At 54.4% G+C, this 21,043-nt stretch overlaps 1 protein-coding gene across 1 annotated transcript in view; it reads right to left on the reverse strand.

The window, feature by feature from the left end:
- The window catches only part of LOC123858718 (uncharacterized), a 180,283-nt gene extending 169,670 nt beyond the window's left edge, over nt 1-10,613 (reverse strand). The window contains exons 1-2 of the mRNA XM_064587442.1: nt 10,395-10,613; nt 9,365-9,411 (exon numbers count right to left, since the gene is read on the reverse strand). Coding sequence (XP_064443512.1) covers nt 9,365-9,411; nt 10,395-10,613 — 266 coding nt within the window. The remainder of the gene's footprint in view (nt 1-9,364; nt 9,412-10,394) is intronic.
- Between the last annotated feature and the right edge of the window lie 10,430 nt (nt 10,614-21,043).

Below are 21,043 nucleotides of genomic sequence, written 5' to 3' on the forward strand. Positions count from 1 at the left end.
TGCTTTCCAGGGTGGGGAAGAAAGACACGAAATCAGACAACCTGTGTATGTGAGCAACACATCACAACACATCTAGGCGCTCTGATTGAGAATAGTGGGGAGGGACCACAGGGACCTTATTTCCACTAGGAGATCAGGGAAAGCCTTGCTGAGAAGCGCCCCAGGGCATGAGTGGAACCGGGAACTCAGTCAGAATCAAACCCCAGGCCCTACCTCACTGCGGTCTTGGCAGCCATGTGCCAGGCGGTCCCAGGTGACCTGCACCAGGACACTGGAGGTTTGAGCTGCCATTCTCCCACAGGGAGCCCAACGCTAAGGCAACATCCCTCCGAGTCACCAACATCAGAGCTGCCAAGTCAGGACCGGGGAGGTGGGGGTGGGGGGGCCAGTCCTTCTGCTTGCCAACTGCAGAACTGCCGTCGGCCTTTGCGGCGAAGTCCAAGTCTGACTGCTCCCTCCCTCATGCGGACACAAGGCTCCTTTCCCTTGCCTGTTACTGCCTACTAGCCACTCGGCCTTCCCACAAGTCCAGGGACGGTGATCTCCGATCAACCGTCCATGCCAACCAGTACCCCGTGTGAAGTCCAGCACGACCCACCTGACTCTGGTTCATGGCCCACACAATACCCACCCTCCCCAGAAGCCTTCCCCCAAACCACAGTGACCCCACCACATACACACTATCTGCTGCGTGCCAAGCGCGAGCATCTATTTTGAGATCCTCGACACCAACCCTGCGAAGGATGATGACACATCATTTCTATTGAAGAGAGAGAGGGAAAGCATCCAGCAGTCACTTGGCCTGAGTCACACAGCAGGTATGGGGCAGAGATCCCAGCCCAGGCCTTCTTGCTCCACGGGCAGCCTGAGGACTCTCAACAGTGTGTTTCTCGCTCTAAGCACAGAGCCATGCATACTTGCCCTATTTACCCTCAACGTCTTACCTCATTCACCATCACGCCTTAATGCCCATTCCACAGCAGGAAGATACAATGCTCTGTCTTCAAAACTCACTTCAAGGCCCCTGTGGTCTGGTGTCCGGAGACAGGCCCACGAGCCAGGCAGTCAGGGAAGGCTGACGGGCACGATGACGCCCATCAGCACAGGGAACCAGGGTGCTCCAGGGAAGCTCCTTTCAGTTTCCAGCTGTCTCCCCCACGCACCCAGCACCCGAGCACACACGGAGGGAGGTCAGTAAATGCCATCTCCCCTTGAGAACCGGCTCTGTCACCGTGACTTCTGTCCCCCCCAGCCAGGCCAGTGTCACCGAAAGCCCAGGTGAGCACCTGATAGAACACACAGGAGCAGGTGCACGAGGAGGGGATGGGCCTTACGTTTCACAGGGCGCCCTCGGGGAGGCTGGCAGCGACCCAACCAAACACTCATGCGGAAATAAGGGCAGAGATCTCAGGCGTCCCAGGAAGCTGCGGTCTTCTGTCCCCCACAAGCGTCCAGGTGCAGGGATCCGCCAGGCGCTCAACCAGGGCCTTCCTGAAAACCGCCATTAGCATCCAAACGTGTGATTCCAGAGAATGCTTCCTCCACGGTCCTCCCCCAGGCAGCTGAATATCACTGTAAATCCACAAGGCTCCGGAAATCCTTGAATGCAGCTCCAGGCAACTGACAAGGCACAGCCATCGTAAGGGGCAACTTTTTAATTCCTTTCTGGTCCAAAGATCAGGCCTGGGGATGCAGAGAAGAAAAATCAATCTTGTTACAATCATGGACCCAGAGCAGTAGTCATGTCCTTCTCCCTTCCTTATATTTGACCCTAATACACTTAGAGGGAAACTCACTAAAAATAATGCCCTGTAGGTCTGATCCCCAAACGGAGGTGAGGCAGGAAATCGGGGGGCCTTCAGGGGAGAGTCACTTCGCACAGGCACCAAAGACCTCTCAGATCCGGAACATTCTACTGCTTGGGGCTCCCCAAAACTACCCTGAGAGGTATGCCCATTATCAAGAGGAGGAGAAAAGGTTCAAGAAGGGGTAGGGGGCCAGCTTAGGCAGTCAGCAGTTGGGCCAGGCCTGGCACACAGTCCTGAGCTCCTCTGCTGGGCTGAGAGGTCCTGGCAGAGAGCTGAGGGGGTTGGGGGTCAGTTCTTTGTTTTGTTTTGTTTCTTTTTAAAGACAACCGCAAAGCTCTGGCATCAGGCCAGGCCTCCTCCTGCACCACGAGTGTCTTCGGGGCAGGGCCTGGGGCCTTCTCCTTTTTATATTCCTGTGTGCAGCAATCACTGAGCACCTGCTGGGTAGGTACCCAGGACTGTTCCGGCCTTGCGGGGACACTTCTGCCTCCCCAGCATGGCGTACTTCAACTATCCTCAAGATAACTGAAGAAACACGTGGGTGCAGGATGCAGAGGGCTCGAGGTTCAACAGTCACCACCCACCCAAAGGTAAGAACGACTGCCCCCTACGGACGGCCTATCGCTCCCCCTGAAGGCTCAGGCCCACCATTTGATACAATCGCCCCACCACCCTGGGACTCCTGCCTCTATTTTCCAGATAAGGAAACAGAGGCACAGGCCGCTGCCTTGCTCCCAACAGCTAAGAGTGGAGCCTGAATCTGGAGCCGGTGTGTCTCCCAATTCTGTGGGACAAGTGAGGACGCCCACCTGGAGCGACCGTACCTACAACTACCAGGCATTTCACGGGCATAACAATCCTCATTTACTCCTCTAACAACCTTGTAGGTTACAGCCTACTCTTACCCAATTTGAGAGATGAGAAACCAGAGGCCCAGAAAGGTGAAGCAAACTGCCCAAGGTCACGCAGCTGGAAAACCACACAACCCCACGAGCTTGGCCATTTCAGCAACCGTCATCAAGAGCAACTGTTTCGTTCCTGCGGTAACTTCAAATACTTAGTGGCATAGCACAACACAAATTCATTATCTTACACTTTTGGAGGTCAGAAGTCTAGCGTGGGTCTCATCCAGGCATAATTAAGGGGGTTGGCAGAGCTGTTTCTTCTGGAGGCTCTAAGAAAAGTCCGTTTCCTTGCCTGTTCTACCTTCCAGAAGTGGCTCCCTTCCTCCCATCTTCAAATACAGCAACATGGCACCTCTGACCCTGCTTCCACCAGGATACCTCCTTCTCTGACTCTATGGCCTCCCTCCTCCACTTTCAAGGACCCCTATGATTACATGGGGCCCACATAGATGACCCAAGATCGATAACCCCAGCTCACGGTCCTAAGCTTCAATCTTAGCTACAAAGTCCCTCTTGACATGGAAGGCAGCATATTCACCCCCAGGTCCTGGGACCAGGGCATGGACATCTCTTGGGGGGCCATTACTCATAGAAACAACATGCCATCCTCTGTTTTAAACGTTCTTCAGTGGCCAAGGGTCACAGGATGAGCTCCCTTTGTCCCATTTAAACCCACCTGACATAGCTTTTAGACCCAAGAGAGAGGTGGGTTCAAAAGGAAGTTTAAGTATCTAAATATCAGCCCCTAAGAGAGAAATACAGGATAGTGGTTAAAACATCAACGTTTGCAGTCAAACTAAGAAACTCACTAGCTATGTTACTCAGGGAAAATGGTTTTAGCCCTTAGTTTTCTCATCTGTAAAATGGGGGTGAGTCACACCTACCCACTTCTTAGACCTAGGAGGCCGGGGGGACGTCATCACCATAAAGCGCTCAGCATGGGGCTGGGCACATATTAAGAGCTCGGTTAGCCATTGTTTCATGCTGCAAATGAATGAGGCCTCCCGCAGGTCAAGCACAGCCTCAGCTCCGACAGCAACCAGCGCCGAGAGCTGCCGGCCCAGGGTAGCAGCCAGGAACGGCAGGGCACCAGAATGTCGGGCGCAGAGTCCTGGGGGGCTGAGAGGGGCTGCTTCCAGCAGGAGGGGGCAGTGACTTGTGGTACCAGCCCCAGTCAAAGGCAAGGGGAGAGGAGGAGGGACACAGGCAGGGCTGGAGGCACGTCTGTTTTGTTGGGTCCGGTACATTAAAGCTCTGTCACCTGGGGAAGAATTATTACGTGGTCTGCTGGGTATCACTGCAGCCAAGCAGTGGAACCCCCACCCTGAGGAGGTGGCCCACCACAGCCTTCACCCGCAAGAACTCGGGGTGCTGCACGGAACTTCCCTCTCAGGGAGCATTTTCACTTCCTCTGCTACGTTGATTCCCTTCTAGGCATTTATTTGCTTTTCCTAATGGATTGGCCAAAATAAAAAATGATGGTCAATACCCAGGATTGGCTTCTTAGGTGGCACTGGCATCTTTTTTGTAAAAGACTTTATTTGAGAGAGAGAAGGAGAGAGAGAGCACAAACAGGCGGAGGGTCAAAGGGAGAAGCAGACTCCCCGCTGAGCAGGGGGCCCGATGCAGGACTCGATCCCAGGACCCCGGGATCATGACCTGAAGCTGAAACCAAGAGTCCAATGCTGAACTGACTGAGCGACCTGGGCGCCCCAATAAATAAATCTTTTAAAAAAGTAAGACGTGAACACATAAGCAGGTTAAATGCATCTATGCTGTGGGAAGTCAGGACAAAGTGATCCTGAGTGAGGTGGGACAGACAGTGACCGGAAGGTATCAGGTGCGGCTCCTGATACACTCATGACCTTCCATTCATGCAGGTGCTGGCCACACACCCATGTGCCATCTGTGAACACTTACCAAGCCATCCACATACTTAGGATACACGGATTTTCTAGTGCATGTCACACCTCAATGAAAAGTTGGTTAACGTTTTTTTAGTGTGTCCTGTGTAAGTACGCTGCAGACTCCAGAACAATTCTCAAGGCCTGGGAATCGGCACTTGACAGCTTTCTCTGCCCCTCCGTACTTTCACGGCCCACTGCCTTGCAGCTGACCCTGCCCCCAGAGGGCCGGGAACATTCTGCAAATAAACGTGTTCTGGCCTGGTGGCACGGAATCCTGCTTGGAACTGCCCTACAAGAAAATACAGCCCCCAGCCCCATTCTCTTGGCTGAGTCTCTCTCTCTCTCCTCTGCCTCCTGGGCTGTCTGGCCCAAACAGGTCATTTCCTTCTTGACCCTCCCTAGTTCCACCAGCTGGCCCCCCTGCAGTGGGCATTTTGAAGAAAAACAGAAAGAGGCCGCCTCCATTTCCTACCCAACACTTGAGACCGCACGTTTGTACACCAGTAACCCTTAAATGCGGGATGCACGGAGGGATGCTCTGGGAACTGGAAGATTCCAGGTGTCCTGGGTTGGCCCAGAGCGGTGAATGGGGGTCCAGGGCACGGACTGTGCAAAGCCAGGTCAGCTGGCCCCTGGCACCCACGCGTGAGAGAAGCACGGTCTGCAGTGGGGGCCGGAGGGAGCATCTCCCAGGTGTGCCTGGCTGCATGCTGTCCCCTCTCTGCTGCTCGGCGTCCCGGACTCCGTGGGGCGCTCTCCCTCTCCTCCATCTCTGCTCTTGCAACAGCGATCAGTCGCATTGTCCACGTCAGCCGGAGCAAGCATCAGCAGATGGTGACCTCAGCACCTGTGGACGCTGGCCTCGGGTGGGGCAAAGCAGCGGCCATCGGGCAGGACACAGCAGCTCCCGGACACTCTGAGCGGGCCCCCCCGACGCTTGGGAGGTAGGATTTCTTCGTCGCTGATGCCACAGAAGAGGTGTCTACTTGATCTTTCTCTGATGAAGGGAGAGGCAGTGATTCTGCTGGTTGTAGTCACACTGTCTCTCTGTGATACCCCGAGAGCTGGGGCCCGCCTCACCTGGGAAGATAAATCACGGAGATCTATTCCCAGAGAAAGCAGCAACTGTCCTCCCACTGACAGACTCTATTCTTGCTTCATTTCAGTTTCTCCCTGGCGTGTGCTGGGAAGACACGGATCGGCTGCTCTGGAATTCCCAAGCCTCCAGCACACACTCCCCCTTGCACTCACCCAGTTCATCAACCAGGGGATGCAGGGGGCGGGGGGCATGAGGTGGGGCTTGTGGGCAAAATAAACCGGGTATGAATCGCGATGCCGTGGTCAGTCACTGGCTGTGGGCACACGCCTTAAGCTCTCTGAACGTGTTCCCTTGTCTACTTAATAAAAATAAGGAATTGGAAAGGCATGTCCTCTGGGGTCCACACGTGGATGAGAGGCTGTCTCTGAGACACTCAGCACGCACAGCTGCCCGAGGGGGGCTCACAGCTCACATGGACTAGCAGCTTCAGACAGCCCGATCCACCAGTACTTTGGTCATTCCCACCAGTTAGGCATGAGAGGTGCAAAGTGAGCCCAGTCCCGTTCACTCATGTTAGTGAGAGTCTGATGATCCTCTGTGCCGTGTCGGACACCGTGGGCTTACACAGGAGGGGCAAGGGAGCCCCCCCAGCATGAGCCCTTCTACGGCCAGGTACCCTCACCTGCACTCCGTTAAGGGAGCCCTGCTCACAGCGCTGATGGACACTGGTTAGAGCTGGCCTTCAGAAATACCGGCATTTGGGTTCAGCCAGGCTCCAGAAGTCCTGCACGGCACGTGGGAACTCGACACCTGCTCATTAAGGGTTGGCTGGAATAATGCTGGGAGCTGGAAATCACGCCAATCGAGAAAGGCAGGATCTTTGCCTTCAGGGAGCTTCCAGGCCGTACCAAGAGACCCAGAGAAGTGAACGTGCAGACAGTGCATGTCCGTAACTGAGCACACTGGGTGGTGTCCAGGCTGTGATGGTGGTGTGCCCGGAGCCAGGACAGAGGAGGAGAGACTAGAACCTACCGGATGTGAGAGGCCCCTGCACGTCAGAGTGGGAGAAACCTTGGAATAATCTGGTTCGATTCCCTCACTGAGCAGCTGAGAAATGAGGCCCAGAGAGGTAAAGTGACCTTACCAGAGAGGTAAAGGCCCAGCTAGGACCTGTGGGATGCAGAATGAGAAGCAAATCTCAAGTGAGAAGGAGAGCTGGACACACAGCACCTGGGAGGGGAGCAGCTCCTTAACTCGGTAGGTGCAGGGTGCTGTCAGCAGAAGGCAGCATGAGCAGAGGCTTGGCAGGGCAGGGAAGAACCATACCTCCTGAGGGCTTGTTCAAGAGCATGGGCCGCAGTAAGTCATGTCACCTCAACAACGCTGTGAGGTGTGAACCCATGTTCAAATGAGGACGAGTGTCAGAGATCAGGCTGAGATATGAGCCCACGCACCCTGCCTCCAGAGCCTTTTTGGTTTTTTGTTTGTTTTTTAAAATATTTTATTTATTTATTTAATTGACAGAGAGACAGCGTGAGGGGGAACACAAGCAGGGGGAGTGGGAGAGGGAGAAGCAGGCCTCCGGCCGAGCAGGGAGCCCAATGCAGGGCTCGATCCCAGGACCCCAGGATCACGATCCGAGCCGAAGGCAGTCGCCCAACCAACTGAGCCACCCAGGCGCCCCTCAGAGCCTTTTTGTTTAACCACGAGGCTGCCCTGCCACAGAAGGGTAATGTGGGGGGACAGACTGGGGGCAGGGTGACCGCATAAGAAGATTCCAGAAGACAGAGATGCCGGAAAGGTCAACGAACAGAGACTCCCCGGGCAACATGCCCGCCAGCCTCGGGGCTGTCGTGACAGGAATGGGGAGCTGGTCTCCCCAAAAACCAACTGACCCCGACTGCCTCTCCCCACCCACAGGTGAGAGGACAAACCTGTGAGTGGTACCAGTGAGGACATGGCACTTCCCACAAACTGTCCTCCAGACCCGCGAGAACTGAGGCCCCGAACAGGTTCAGGGATCCAAACTGTCCTAACAGCAGGTCCCTGGGTTCCCTCACAGTGACCTTCTGTGTCATTAGCTAGAACAGATCAGAGAGGAATAACAACAGCAATATTTAGAGAGAGAAAGAGAGGCAGACAGAGGGCAGGGGAGGGGAGGCTATGCCAAGGGACAGACCCAATGTTTACCCGTGACACTTGGAGGTTCACTTCTGGAACCCCCATCCATACCTGCCAAATGGGTCCTGCCTCACAGAGTTGGGGGGGGTCAGAGTTGGCCTGTGTAAAGCCCTTTCACATAGTAGGTCCTCAGTGAAAGAAGGCTTCCACCTACTCAGCTCCCCGCCACCTCCCTCTAGAGCTTCAAGGTGATTCAGATACTGAAAAGGGCTGAGAAAAATCACCAACGCTTTCCTTCTACAAATGACAAAACTTTAAGGTTTGGGAGTATTTTTTGTCCACTTCCTTTTGTTTGCCTTCGCCCACAATATCCCTCCAGGAAAGGTCAACAAAGACCCGAATGTCCATCAGATCCCCATGAAAAAGGGGGCAAAGTACCCTGGAGCAGAACCACCAAACAATGACTCAAGGAGGCAATTGTTCACAGAACAGCAGGACCTGCCCTTGAAGATAGAGTACAGAGGTTCTCAGGCAAGCATGTTCTCCAGGAAAGAAACTTGGGAGACTCAAGATCTCACGTGGGCCCCTGCCTGCAAAGAGCTTCACATCTCATTAAAGAAACGGGCCAATGAGAAACCATCCACTTAAGGACTACACCAACAATTGCAGCCCACGTGCCCTGGGGCCTCAGGGAGCTCCACACGGGACTGCCACTGTTCCCATGACGATCACTTGGGCCCTGAGAGAGATGTCAGTTGGGAGGAAGGAAAAAGATGCTCAGGGTAAGAGCAAGGGTTAATGCTCAAAACAGCATTGACTAATCGCCAATCACAGAAGAGATCCCTGTAATTCCCCCATTTAATGCCCATTAATGATCACAACCTGAGGGACAGGACTCCTATCCCAAAATGACAGAAACAGCAGCGTGGAAAGAGCAGGCCCCTTGCCCGACGTCACACAGCTAGCAAGGGGGTGGGGGGCGGATGGAGCCCAGCACCACGGGCTGCACGGTCCCTCGGGTCCATGCCTGCCCCAAGCCCCCGCCTCCCTTTAGCATCTGGATCCCATTCTGGGGCCATTCGCTCGATTCCTCAAAACAGAGCTTCCCACCAGGCGATCCTGCTGTCCCTGCCCTTTCCCACACCCCACAGCTCACACATCCCATAATCACCACCTTTGTTCCAACTCCTCTTTAAAACCTGGATTAGCTGGGCTTCCGGGGAGGTCACGCTGTGACTCTGGAATGCACTTCTGACTTTCACGGAAACCGGTCTTACTTCAAGCCACACAGGCACATGTCACTAAGTAAACCAGGGCCATTTACCTTGCCCCCAGGACGCGGATGAAACCCAAAGTGGAGGGAGTGGGGCAGGAGGAAGAGACCACGGAACAGAAATCCAACGGGCTGGGCGCGAGGCACAGGGAGCCCACGCCGCAGAGCTGTCCCCCAGGCTTGCCAGGCAGGAAAGGAGCTGTGTCCGTCTGCCCGTCTACCAGCGAGCCCCGTGGGGAACCCTAGTGGCTCCCACTCTCGCCCCCTGCCCCCCCCACTCAGAAGGTGCACCCCGCCATGTCCCAGCTCACCAGCAGTAGGGGGTCAGGAGCCGCAGAGTGTCCAGGCAACCCGAACACTAGGGAAAGACAGCAGAAGGGAGGGAGGGGAGAAAAGGGAACAAAAGCAATCAAGAAGCAGCAGAGATGAAAATTCACCAAAAACGTGTCAGAACAGTAGTCCAGAAAAGAAGCCTGACAGGGAACTCAAGTGTCCAGAGCTCCGTGGACCTGGGTGGCATTCCAACATTCGTGGTGGTGGTGGTGGTGGTGGTGTGTGTGTGTGTGTGTGTGTGTGAGAATCACTCGCACCTACCGAGGGCCTACAGGGCAGTAGGCACACAGAAGGCTTCTCTGGGCCGTGGGCTCGCAGCTGAGTGGCCCTCATGATCACTGGGGACTTGTTCCAGTACAGACCCCCGAGGTCACGCACAGCAAGGCTGGTCAGTAGGCCTAGGCTGGGGTCGATTCCATGGGTCCCCAGGTGGTAGGGATGCAGGGGTGCTGCAGAACTCACTGGAGAAAGCCCGGTCCAGGAGTGAGCCTGCAGCCTGAGATGAGTGTGGGCACCTGCTGCTGGGCATGGTGGGAGGCGGGGGCCGGGGCCTGCCCTCACTGGCATCCTCTGTGCCGGCCCGTGCAGGGCTCCTGACGCCCAGGGTCTCGCACTGTCCCCACCCAGCCCTTGGAAGTCGTCCCAGGGTGTATCTGGCAGACAAGCAGCTCCGGCCCACCAGGGCGGGTTGTCCGAGTTCACCGAACCAGGACCAGCAGAATCGGGAACTTCCTTTTGTCTCAGAGAAGAAAACAGAAAAGGAATACATGCACTCTAAACTCTGAGCACATAGGGAGGTTTAGAGGAGACCAGAAAAGAAGCAGAGTCCTGAGTGCTCAAGACTAGCCACATGTGGCCACACTCTTGCGATCCTTCAGACGGGCTCCAGGGAGCACGTGCCTCGGTGATCTGCCTGGCTGCCACCAACGTCACACTGGAGGAGACACGGATTCGGATGGCGGAAGAAGGGACCACGAGTGACTTTCCACAGTCACGTGGCCAACTGACCAAAGACTTGACCAGAACCCGGTCCCCTGACTTCACGGTCACCACAGGGCCCTCGGCAGGCTCGGCACAGCTCAGCGTTCCTGCTCCCTCTCCTGCAAGCTCGCGGGCACCCGGAGGGTCATGGCCAAAGCGACGGTGCACGGGGAGAGCACCGCAGCGCCTGGGCACACGCCGGAAGCGGAGGACCTGCCGTTCGGGAGGAACCGGGTCGCTGGACATGTCTAATCATGTCACTCCCCTGGCTCAGACCTGCAGGCTTAGTCAACGGTCTCACAGTCAGGTCCAAGGTGACGCCCTGAGCTACCGGTATGGAGCGCCCTGTAGGTCAGAGGCTGCATGACCCTCAATCACTCAGTGCCCCTACACGTAGACACCAGTCCCGTCCCGGCACATGGGTGACAAAACCACAATCCCAGTAACACAGGGGTAATAACACCAACGGGACTAAGGCCCCACAGTCCGAGCTCTTAAGCTTTCAGCCTCAGCTACAGCATCCTCAGCACTCTGGCCACACTGGACATGCCATTTGCTGACCCTCCTCGGGGCATCTGCTTCCACTGTCCCTCCAACTGTTCAGCCCTCTTGGTGAACTTCTACTCATCCTGCAAAGCCCTTTCCCTCCTCTGTGCAGCCTTCCCAATTTTCTCATCATCCCTCTGTGCCTCACAGCTGAACCCACTGCTGCCCCTCCCTGAGGACTCCCACAGCACAGTGACAGACACCATGTGGATTTTAACTTCCAAGCCTGTCATCTCCTCTGGCCCGATGGCTCTGCCTGGTACCCCAATAATCAGCCCTGGGATGTTCTAAAAGCATGCAGGCCTCACTCTCTCCGTATCTCCGGCCTCATGCTGAACTGCCAACATCTGTAGGTAGCCCTGAGCTTCCTCCATTACAATCTGCGAGGGAGTGGCCCGAGGACAGCAACTCTATCATCCTTAAATTCTTTATGTCCCAGAACCTAACATGGCAGCAAGCAGATGCTCGACGAATGTTCACACTGGATATTCATTTACCGTGTTAGTTACACTGTTTGGCCAGAATGATGGAGACTGTTTCTAATAGAGAGACGGCAAAAAGATTCCAAAAGAAAAGTGGACGATGCCCAACCGATTTCCCAGAGGGAGTGGAGCAGAGAGATGCACGAAGATTCTGGAAGGAAAATATCCCCTTTGGAAACCCAGGCTCTGTTTGCATTCTGCCTCCATTATTCACTGTGTACCCCAGGAGGCTTATTTAGCATTTTCATGGTCTGCCTTCGTCCTCAGAAATTAACAACTGTCCTTACTTCACAGGACTGCTGGGGGGATAAAAAGAGATAATCCATGCTAAGTGCACAGCGGTCCCTCACACACAGAAAGCACTCAATAAATATTAGCTAATATTACTACCCATGGCCTCCCACCCGCCCACCCCCCACCCCCCACGGGCAGCTCAATACCTGAACATTAACCACTGTCATTTCTTAGCAGCCAAGAATGCAGCGGAATGGTAAACATCTTCCCTGTGCTTCCAGAAATTAAAAGGGGGTCTCCTTTCTATTCATTTTCCGAATTAAGGATGAGAAAGTGTCGTCCTTGAGCTAATTCAGTGCGCCAAGCACACTCAGGTCGTGCAGGTAAATGACTGGCAGGGGACACACGGTGTGTGTCATGGGCTTTTCGGGAGTCTGCAGGGAGGAACGTGTATTCCGTCTGAACTTGCCTGACTTTCTCTAGAACCCTTGGGAGGACACACCCAAGACCAGAGGCAGGCCCATGTCTTGGGACACCGCAGACATGCTGGCAGGACAGCCCCATGTCCTTGCCTAACCTGGGCAGGAGAGCCAGAGCTAGCCAACACCAACAAGCGGAGAAGAGAGCAAAAGCTGGGGCGGAGACAGCAGCTCAGTCGTGCAGCCAGCAACCAAACGGAGAACGCAAAGGGCTTCTCTAGACACTCTGCTCTCCCGACTCTGGATTCCTAGAAGATCAGAAGCAAAGGGGTGGGAATGGGGACAAAGAATAGAACTGAACCCACATTGGGCCAGTGACAGCCCTGGACGTAACTTCACCAAACACCTCCGCAAACTCTCCTGATGGCACTTGGGGCGGGGGGGGGGGGGGGGGGGGAAGCAGGACTTTTCCCCTCGCGTGAGACCTTTAGAAACTGAAAGAGTCAAGCGAGGATTCCAAGCCAGGGTTTTCTGACTCCTTCCATTAACATTCACTGCCAAAGGACAGGGATGACATTCTACGAAAAGGTCACTTCCTACTTTTCAATTTCCGTAGTGGTTGAGGTTCTTTTTCAATAAGCATATATTTTTAATACGATCAGGAAAAAATATGGATGTTTTGCTTGGTTTTGCTTTTGAATCACCATCTGGCACTAGAATCTGTGGCTAGTCTTCTCTGGGGGCCAGGACAGTTCCTGGCTGTAGGTCCAAAAGCACCGAAGAGCCATATCCTAATCATTTCTTTGCATGAAAGATATCCTGCCCACACTGAGGGGCAGTCCCACACTGCACCTGATCCAAACGGACTCCTGCCTATGGAGAGATAAGGGGCGGGGACCCTGGGCACCAGGAGTCCCGCACATCCGGTTGCAAACCCCAACCTATGGTGATGCCGCAGGGCAGCCTGGGCACCCGAATCTACCTGCTCCCACCCCCACCCCCACCCCCACGAACTGGAGCGAGGGCTGAGAGGGGACAACCACACTGGGACAAGAGAGAATGCACATTCTTCCCCAGCTCTGGGAAAGGGTCATAGAACCAAAATAACCTGCCACCCAATTTCCTAAGCTGTGGAACAGGGTTACTGTGCAGACGGCAAAGGCTAAAATTCAGTGCTTCCTCAAAACTCTTCCACCCCCATGATCTGTATGACCAAACACAGAGGTGGTGTGACACTGGGGGTGGAGGTGGGGGGTTCCCGGTCCTCCTGTAAGTTTATTTCATTATACAAGTTTTCGTATCACTGCTCCCACCCCCCAGGAATAAACCCCACACTCATCCTGAGGTCTGCCATCCCTGGGAACGCTCCTGGGCATCCAATCCACAGGTTGTCTGGCGCTGACCCTAGGCTACAAGGTCCACGTGTGTCATCTGCTTCGGAGTGTCAATTTCCAACACACACCTCCTGGGGTGCCCTGGCCCAGCCCCCATCCAGCAATAACCATTCCTCTGCATGTCAGATTCCTGCTTTCTCTCCCTGCCTTTTTTTTCCCTTGTGGAGGGGATAGACAGAGCATGGTTACTCAACCCGCCTACACGGGGATGTGAAGAGAGTCTAAGAGGACAGGAAAGGATTCAGCTTCACCCTGTGGGCTTCCTGCCCTTCCCTGCTACTGGACGGAGGAGGACGTCCGGGGGGAGATGTGACGTGACCATTACAGGGTTAACAGGAAATGGGGCATATGCAGCAACGCTACCTCTATCTTTGGCAAACAATAAGCTGCTAACATTCTGGGCCAGCGATCATGCACTGAGGCTCTGCACACATTATCACGTTTAATCCTCGCCATCACCCAAGACAGGTTCACCCGTTACAAGTAAGGACACCACCGAGGTCCAGGACCTTGAGGCTGCTTTCTCAAGGTCGCAGAGCTAGCAAGTGGGGTGAGGAGGTTCCTCTGGCTGAAGAGGATGTTGGCTTGGGCCAGGGCATGCCAAGCTGGAGTCCCAGTTTCACAGCATGCATCATCTTCCTTCACCCGGCACTGCTTACCGAGCGTCCACACTTGCAGAGAGGGAGTGGGCTCCTTCTCCCTTCCACCGTCTCCGCTCCAAGGGAGGCTGGCTCTGTGTGGGTGACAGTCTCAGGACTTTGCCCCTGCAGGCTCCCTGCCAAGCTTGGCCTTCCTGGGCTCGAAGCTGAGCCACTGGAGTCTCTGCCCCCACATCACGTGGTCTCTTTCCCTCGTCTCTCCAGAGCATTTCCCTCTGTGCTCCTGTCTCTCCTCTAAGCACACCACTCATCGGATTGAGGGTGCACCCTGATCCACGCTGACCTCATCATAACTAACTCCATCTGCAAAGACCCTATGTCCCAACAAAGCCACATTCCGAGGTCCCAGCAGACACTGATTTTGGGGGTGGGGGGATGTTAGCCAACCCAGTATGGCTGTCCACTGTGGCTTTCTACTACCAAGTAATGAGCATCCTCAAACTTGAAGTTACTGGAGCTGCAGGAACTGGTGCATACACACAGATCCTCTAGCTCGCGGGAACACAGGAAGAAGAAAATCCTGATGGAAACTGGTTGGCTCGGTCTCACACCTTTGTTCCTCTGACTTTCAGTGTTAGTCAAACACTACAAAGCTTAATACTAAGTGATGAAACTTAAATAATTAATAAATGATAGCATTAGCATCGTTCTGTTGTTTAATAATAAAGAAGAACGTCAGCTCCATGATTTACTAATGACAGCTTCAGTAATTGATTATTAATATGTAATATGCAAACTGTTGGCCCCGTCCCTGGGCCCCATCCTGAACCTGGCCCCCGACCGCTGGTCAGGGTCATCTCTGCCACCAGCGCTGCCCTAAGCTGCAGCCCACCGGTCCCCCTCAGCAGTCCACCAGAGGCAACTCCCCAGCCACTCCTCCGCGCTGAGGACACAGCGGTGCCTGTGGGTGTGTGTCCAGGGGAATTTTAAGTCATTCTGAAAGCCTAGTAAACTCCTCAAAAGTAAAGAGATGGCACTAAAAATGAGAAACATGTGTAGAGGAAAGAGGACCAGGGTGCAGAAGTACACAGGCAGGACCACTAAAACACATGCTACAAAGGGAAATTGGTTAAACAAACTTTGATGCTTCTATACACCGAAATGTTCTATATGTAACCATGTAACTATGCCCCCATATTCTGGAAATACTCAGAGCGTTTGTTTCTGGGGCGGGGCGGGGTGCAACTCACATTTTCCATTCCCCTTTTCAGAGTGGAGGGAGCCCCAGACCCTCAGGCCACGCCACCAGTTCTTCACCCGACAACCCTGTGCCCTGGGCAACCTCACCTCCCGCCTTAGCACCGCCTCACAGGACAGTGATTAAATTACCTGAGTAACCATCTGCAAAGGACCTAGAACAGCTATAATTTTTTTGTTAAACAATTTATTTTATAATAAGAAAAAAGTGAATCATTGAGAAAGTCAAGGAAAAACGACTAGTGGATGAGCTAGTGGATGAGCAGGGCAGGTATCATGCCCCCATGGCTAAGTGGTTCCCTTTTCTTATATGTTCCCTTCATAATGGGGGGGGGGGGGCCTTCCTACCCTCCAGGAAGGTGCAGTTTAGATTTACCAGGGGCAGCACAAGGCAATTTTATTAGAGGGCCTCCGGCACATTTACATTAAAAGAGATGCCCCAGAAGGGGTGACTTCTACCGGGTCCCATTTCATCACCCCGCCCCCACCAGGCCCCAGGCCCCCAGCACATCTCCATTAAAAATGAGACTGCACAGCCTCCAGGGCAGGCCTCCAGATTAATTTTTCACCTGGAACCAAGGCCAGCCGGAAGGGCATTACCATCCCAATGGCTCTCTCCTTTGTCAGCGGAGGTAGGAGAGCCTCTCGGAAATGCAGGAAAAGCCGGGCTGGTTCAGCAGAGCCCTTCCAGAACAGAGCATCCTCCGGGAGCACTAGGAGGCAGGCATTTGCAATACCCCTCATTGTTATTCCAGCCTGAACCCCAGGTTAGTGTGGAGGAATGTGCACCTCAAGATCAGCGCTCATGCTCCCCACGAAATTCCTCACCTCTCACCTCTCCCACTGGGGGAGGGGGTGCCTGGGCGAGTTCCAGGCAGAGGAGTGGGTGGTCGGGTTTGCACATAAAAGGACTGGCAGGCTGCAGAGTCTTGGTCCCACCGCACCCCCTACATTCCCCAGCAAGTGAGGCCCTCCCCCTGCATCCTCCCTGACAACTTGACCCTGCTGAGGCCGGACACAAACCCTGGCAGCATCCCCAGCCAGTCCCCACATTTTGGGTGACGGAGCCTGAGGAGGCCCAGGCAGCTCCGGAGAGGACAGAGCAGGGCATCTGAGGCCAGCTGAGCCAGGCCCTGCGCAGAAGTTACTCAGTAGCCCTGTCATTCAGGTGAGCAGCCCACACTCGGCCCAGGTGCTGATGAAGACGGGAGCTGTCCGACCTTGGGTTTAAGGAGGAATGTCAGCCTACACGGTGAACTGAAACCTTAAACACAACACACACAAACCCTTGCAGACACAGTGCACTTTCTGCTAAAATGGCCCAGACTTCTAAAAGATAAACCTCAAGGCCCCACCATGTACCTCAAACAGTGTGAAAAACCTGCAGGTCCCCAAACAGGAGGCAAGGCGCTTAACCTCTTTGGACCTGAGTCTGTTCGCCGGTGACAGTACAGAGGACAGTCTATATAGAATGTAACACCGCTGATGCCCTCCAGAGATGCCTGCGTTCACTAGCAGATAAGCGAGCCCCCAACACAAACTAAGATCTCTGAGAGGGCTTCTGACACTGCTCCTCCACCCCTCAGCAACAGCAGGCCCCTGGCTCCGTGCCCTCATCAGACCAAGTTCGCCCGGACCCTGCAACATTCTCCCAGCCCACCCTCCTACTAAACCAGCGTCCTACTCCAGGCAGGTGCCTACTTTACGCCCCTGTTCATCTCCAGGCTCCTAGCAGGCTCTGACCAGGTAGGGGTGGGCAGTGTCTGCTTTCCAAGTGTGGACCAGCCAGGCCAGGCCCGGAGCAGGTAAGCAGTGGGCCTCAGCTTGGGGCCAGGGTCACCTCTATCCAGCCCCCTGGCTGATACCTTATCCCTGGGGCAGGAGCACAAAAGAGGATGGGGGGCGGGGGTGCACGTTCCCTGCACAGGCAGCTTCGGGGGGGCCTTATCAGCAGGCCGGGGACATGTGTCGAGGAAAGATTGAGAAAGTGCTGGGCTCTGAGCTGAAGCACAGCCATGGCTTCCAACCAGCTTAAAGAAATACCAAACTCCAACAGACCAGCAATTAAAACAGCAGGGTAGGAGGGGTAGGGGTCCCAAAACACCTAATGCACCTTTAGGCCACCCTTCCCAGGCTGCCCTGAGCCAACGCCGGGCTTTCAGAGGGGTGGGTAATGGGCACTGGGCATTCACCCAGGATGTTTTCTCATACAGATCTCAGACCACCTGGTTACCCAAGCCATCCTTGCCAGGCCACCAGGGAGGCCTCGGTCTCCGTCAACAGTGATCACCCCCCAACAAAGGGTCGCCTGCCAGGGCCGAAGCCAAGGGGACACTTGCTCTGACAGTCTCCAGCTGCCACGCCCCATGGCACAGGACACCTAGTGTGGCCACCAAATGCTTCACCCACTACATGGGCTTCCTAGGGTCGCCAGAGCAAATCACCACAAGCTCGGGCCTTCGAGACCTACAAATTTACTATCTTACAGTTCTACAGTCCAAAAGGGGTCTCACTGAGGGTCAGCAGAGCTTCATTCCTTTCTGGAGGCTCTAGGGGGGGCTAATTCCTGATTCCTTGCCTTTCCAACTTCTAGAGTCCGATAAGACTACTCCCCTGGCTCAGGGCCCCTTCCTCCACCCTGAGAGCCGGCATATCGACTTCTTACATCACTCTGACCTCTTCTGCCTTCCTCTTCCACTCTTAAGGACCCTTGTGATGACATCAGACCCATCAGAAAATCCAGGATAATCTTCCTAATTCAAAATGAGCCTTCGTTCCATCTACAACCTGAATACCCCTTGACCACATAACATGCAATATACACGGGCCCAGAGATTAGGATGCAAATGGGGCGGGGGGGGGGGTGCGCATTATTCCCCCGGCCACACCCACATTTGTGCCAGGCCCCAGGCTGCTGCTCAGTACCTACAAAGCCCCCAACCCCTGAAAAAGCCTGTCTGGACCTGATCCAGAGGCTCCCGGATGGTCCCAACCACCCACCCATCCCAGGGATCCTCGGCCAGCCTGTGGTACATAGTGACCCGCCCCCCTGCCCCCTTGACGGGTTTGGAAGCAGCGGCGAGAGAGCCCTGCCAGGGGGCCCCACGGCTCCAAGCAGTGCACCTGGGACGGGGCCATGGGTCTTCCAGCCGGCTTGCTCTCCACCCCTCACACGGACCCCAAGGACTCAGAATGGTTCCAGGCTGGTGCGTTTAGCTCCCTAGCAGGTCCCTGCCCGCACCAGGGCAGCCTGCCATGCTTTGTGGTGCTCCAGTGGGCAGGAGGGTCTCCAACTCGACTTCTCACTGAATCCGCTCAGAATTTCCCAGTATTAGAAATCTTCTGCCAAATTTAGTACGTGTCAATGAGGAAAACGGGGCGAGGGAGATCGAAAGGAAGCCAGCTGCCCCTGGGCACTTGTTAAGTGCTGGAACAGGTGTCCAGTCACTGGATCACCCACGAACCTGGACAGTAGCAAGGATAATCACTTCCACTTTTCCCACAGGAGGCCGGGTCCCCAGAGATGGCTAGCGTGCCCAAAGTCACACAAGAGCAGGTGGGCAGCACCTGCTTCCAGCAGGCGGGCTCTCTCCCCTCCCCCACGAGGCCCTCCCTACCCCTGCCCACCCAGGAACCAAGCATTCCAACCCGCACGGAAGTTACCTGACCACCATGGAGGTGCTCTCTGTCTCCTCACCTCCAGTGTAAACCCACACCCCACCTGCGGCTTCTGCTGCCTTGAAGTGAGGCAGCCAGAGTTTCCAGATGGTTTCATGCCCCGGCTTGTGACAAAGGAAGCTTCTTTCTCTTCCCACAGCAGGCCCTGGGGAACACCACGCAGGCTGCAGGGCATGGGTGCCGCCAAGCAGAGGGCGCAGCTGGCTGTCACTTGGCACTCACCTGGAGACCAGTCCCAACCTTTCCCCTAGATCTCACTCTGTCCTCACTGAGCCAGAATAACCCGGAATGACCGAAGCCAGTAAGGCATGGGGACAAGGCCTGCCATGCCAGCCGACCTTTGCTCTGCTCACCCAGACACCAAAGCAAGGCCCTGGCTATAGGTTGCAAAGCGTCCTGGAGAATCCAGCTCCAGTCAACCACGCTGAAGCTACGTCCACACTGGGTGGCCTTGGGCAAGTCACTTTACAACTCTGGGCGTTCATTTCCAAGCAGTGCATTAGGGACTAAGGTCACACCCACAATGCAGGGTCCCTGCCCTCAAGAAGACTCCTGTCCATTGAGAAGCACTGAGAAGCAGACATTAAACAAATGTTGACAGAGACATCCACGAAGTTAAAAAATTGCTGCAGACGCTGTGATGGAGAAATCTGCCCAACCTCCGCGGGTCGTTTATGTGCGGGTTCCAGGTGAAGAGCTGACATTTACACTGACCCCTGGAAGTTAGGAGGATTTATCATTTGCGTAGGAAGAGAGAAGAGAGAAGCTCCTTTGCCAAATACCACTTAAGTGGAAACTTAAAATCCGCAACTGCCCAGATTAATGAGACAGGTCCTGCATTCACTTGCAAAACATGATTTTGCTACCACAATCAGATGCAGATTTGTAAAGAAATGCGCCCCATGGAAATGGAGGCGCCCCTTCCTGGAAACAGCCTGCCTAACAAAGAGTCTAGTGGGGCTCCCCATTCCCCCATCTGCAAAATTCACAAGTTATTCAAAACATACCTTACAAATCAATGAGAAAAAACTGCTAACACCCCGAAGGAAATGACCAATTGACAAAACATAAAGAGGTAATACACAGGCAAAGCTGGTCAATCACAGCGGAGGTCAAAGAAAAGCAACAAGAACATCACTTTTGTTTGGGGGCATCTGCCTATCACAGGCCTTCACTCTTCACTCCCACCGTAGGGCTTGTTGCATTCATCACGATGTTCAAACCTTAGGACACAGTCTCGGTAGCCCTTCCGAGTGGTGACAGGTGAAATATTCCTCAAAAGAAATCTGACTGAATATATCAAGACTCCATAAAATGCCTCATACCTTGCGGGGGGCAGGGAGCCCTGCCAAGGAAACAGCCAGAGATGCATCAAAAGGTGTGTGTGTTGTAACAGGCACAGGGGGAAACGTGAGTGCCGGGCAGTGCTGACTTGGCTAATGATCATGACGTCAGTAATGTATGACATGCTCTGCACTGTCATCCTGGGGGAAGCACCTTGACAGACCGTCCTCAACCTCCCAGAGAAAGCTCAACCCCACTAGAAAGGACATAGGACCTACGGAGTATCTCTCTTGTGCAGGTGCACGATGGTATATGGGAAAGCTGCTCAAGACAAGTTGTTACAACTCTGAGTGGCATGGGGAAATAGTCATGATAGAATGTTAAGTGACCCAAGTCAAGACATGAAACTGTATGGAAGCAGGAAGCAAGATGCTAGGAGAATAGGTCATCTGCCTTTTCTGCTTTATTCTTATTCTTCTTATTATTATTATTATTTTTTTTTTTTGCTTTTATTTTCTGCCCCTATTTACACATAAGCATGCGGGGGGGGGGGGAGTCTGTTTGCCTGTTAAGTTCCCCTCGGTTCTGTGGCAGGGGCCTGATGTGATGGTGGATCTGAAGGCTCCCCTTGGCCTCTAGAAATGATTCACCCTCCAAGAGTCGATTCAAACAATTCTGCAGTGAAACCTGCCCGAGGCCACCCACGCTGAGCCCTCCCTCCCCTCCACAGTCAAGTGTTGCTCTAACCAGTAGTTCCATTAGCGCCTACTATACTGTGTGTGC

Source organism: Mirounga angustirostris, unplaced genomic scaffold (genome assembly GCF_029215605.1).
Source record: "Mirounga angustirostris isolate CCGP_5_RB_7025 unplaced genomic scaffold, mMirAng1.0.hap1 SCAF_4, whole genome shotgun sequence".
NCBI lineage: Eukaryota > Metazoa > Chordata > Mammalia > Carnivora > Phocidae > Mirounga > Mirounga angustirostris.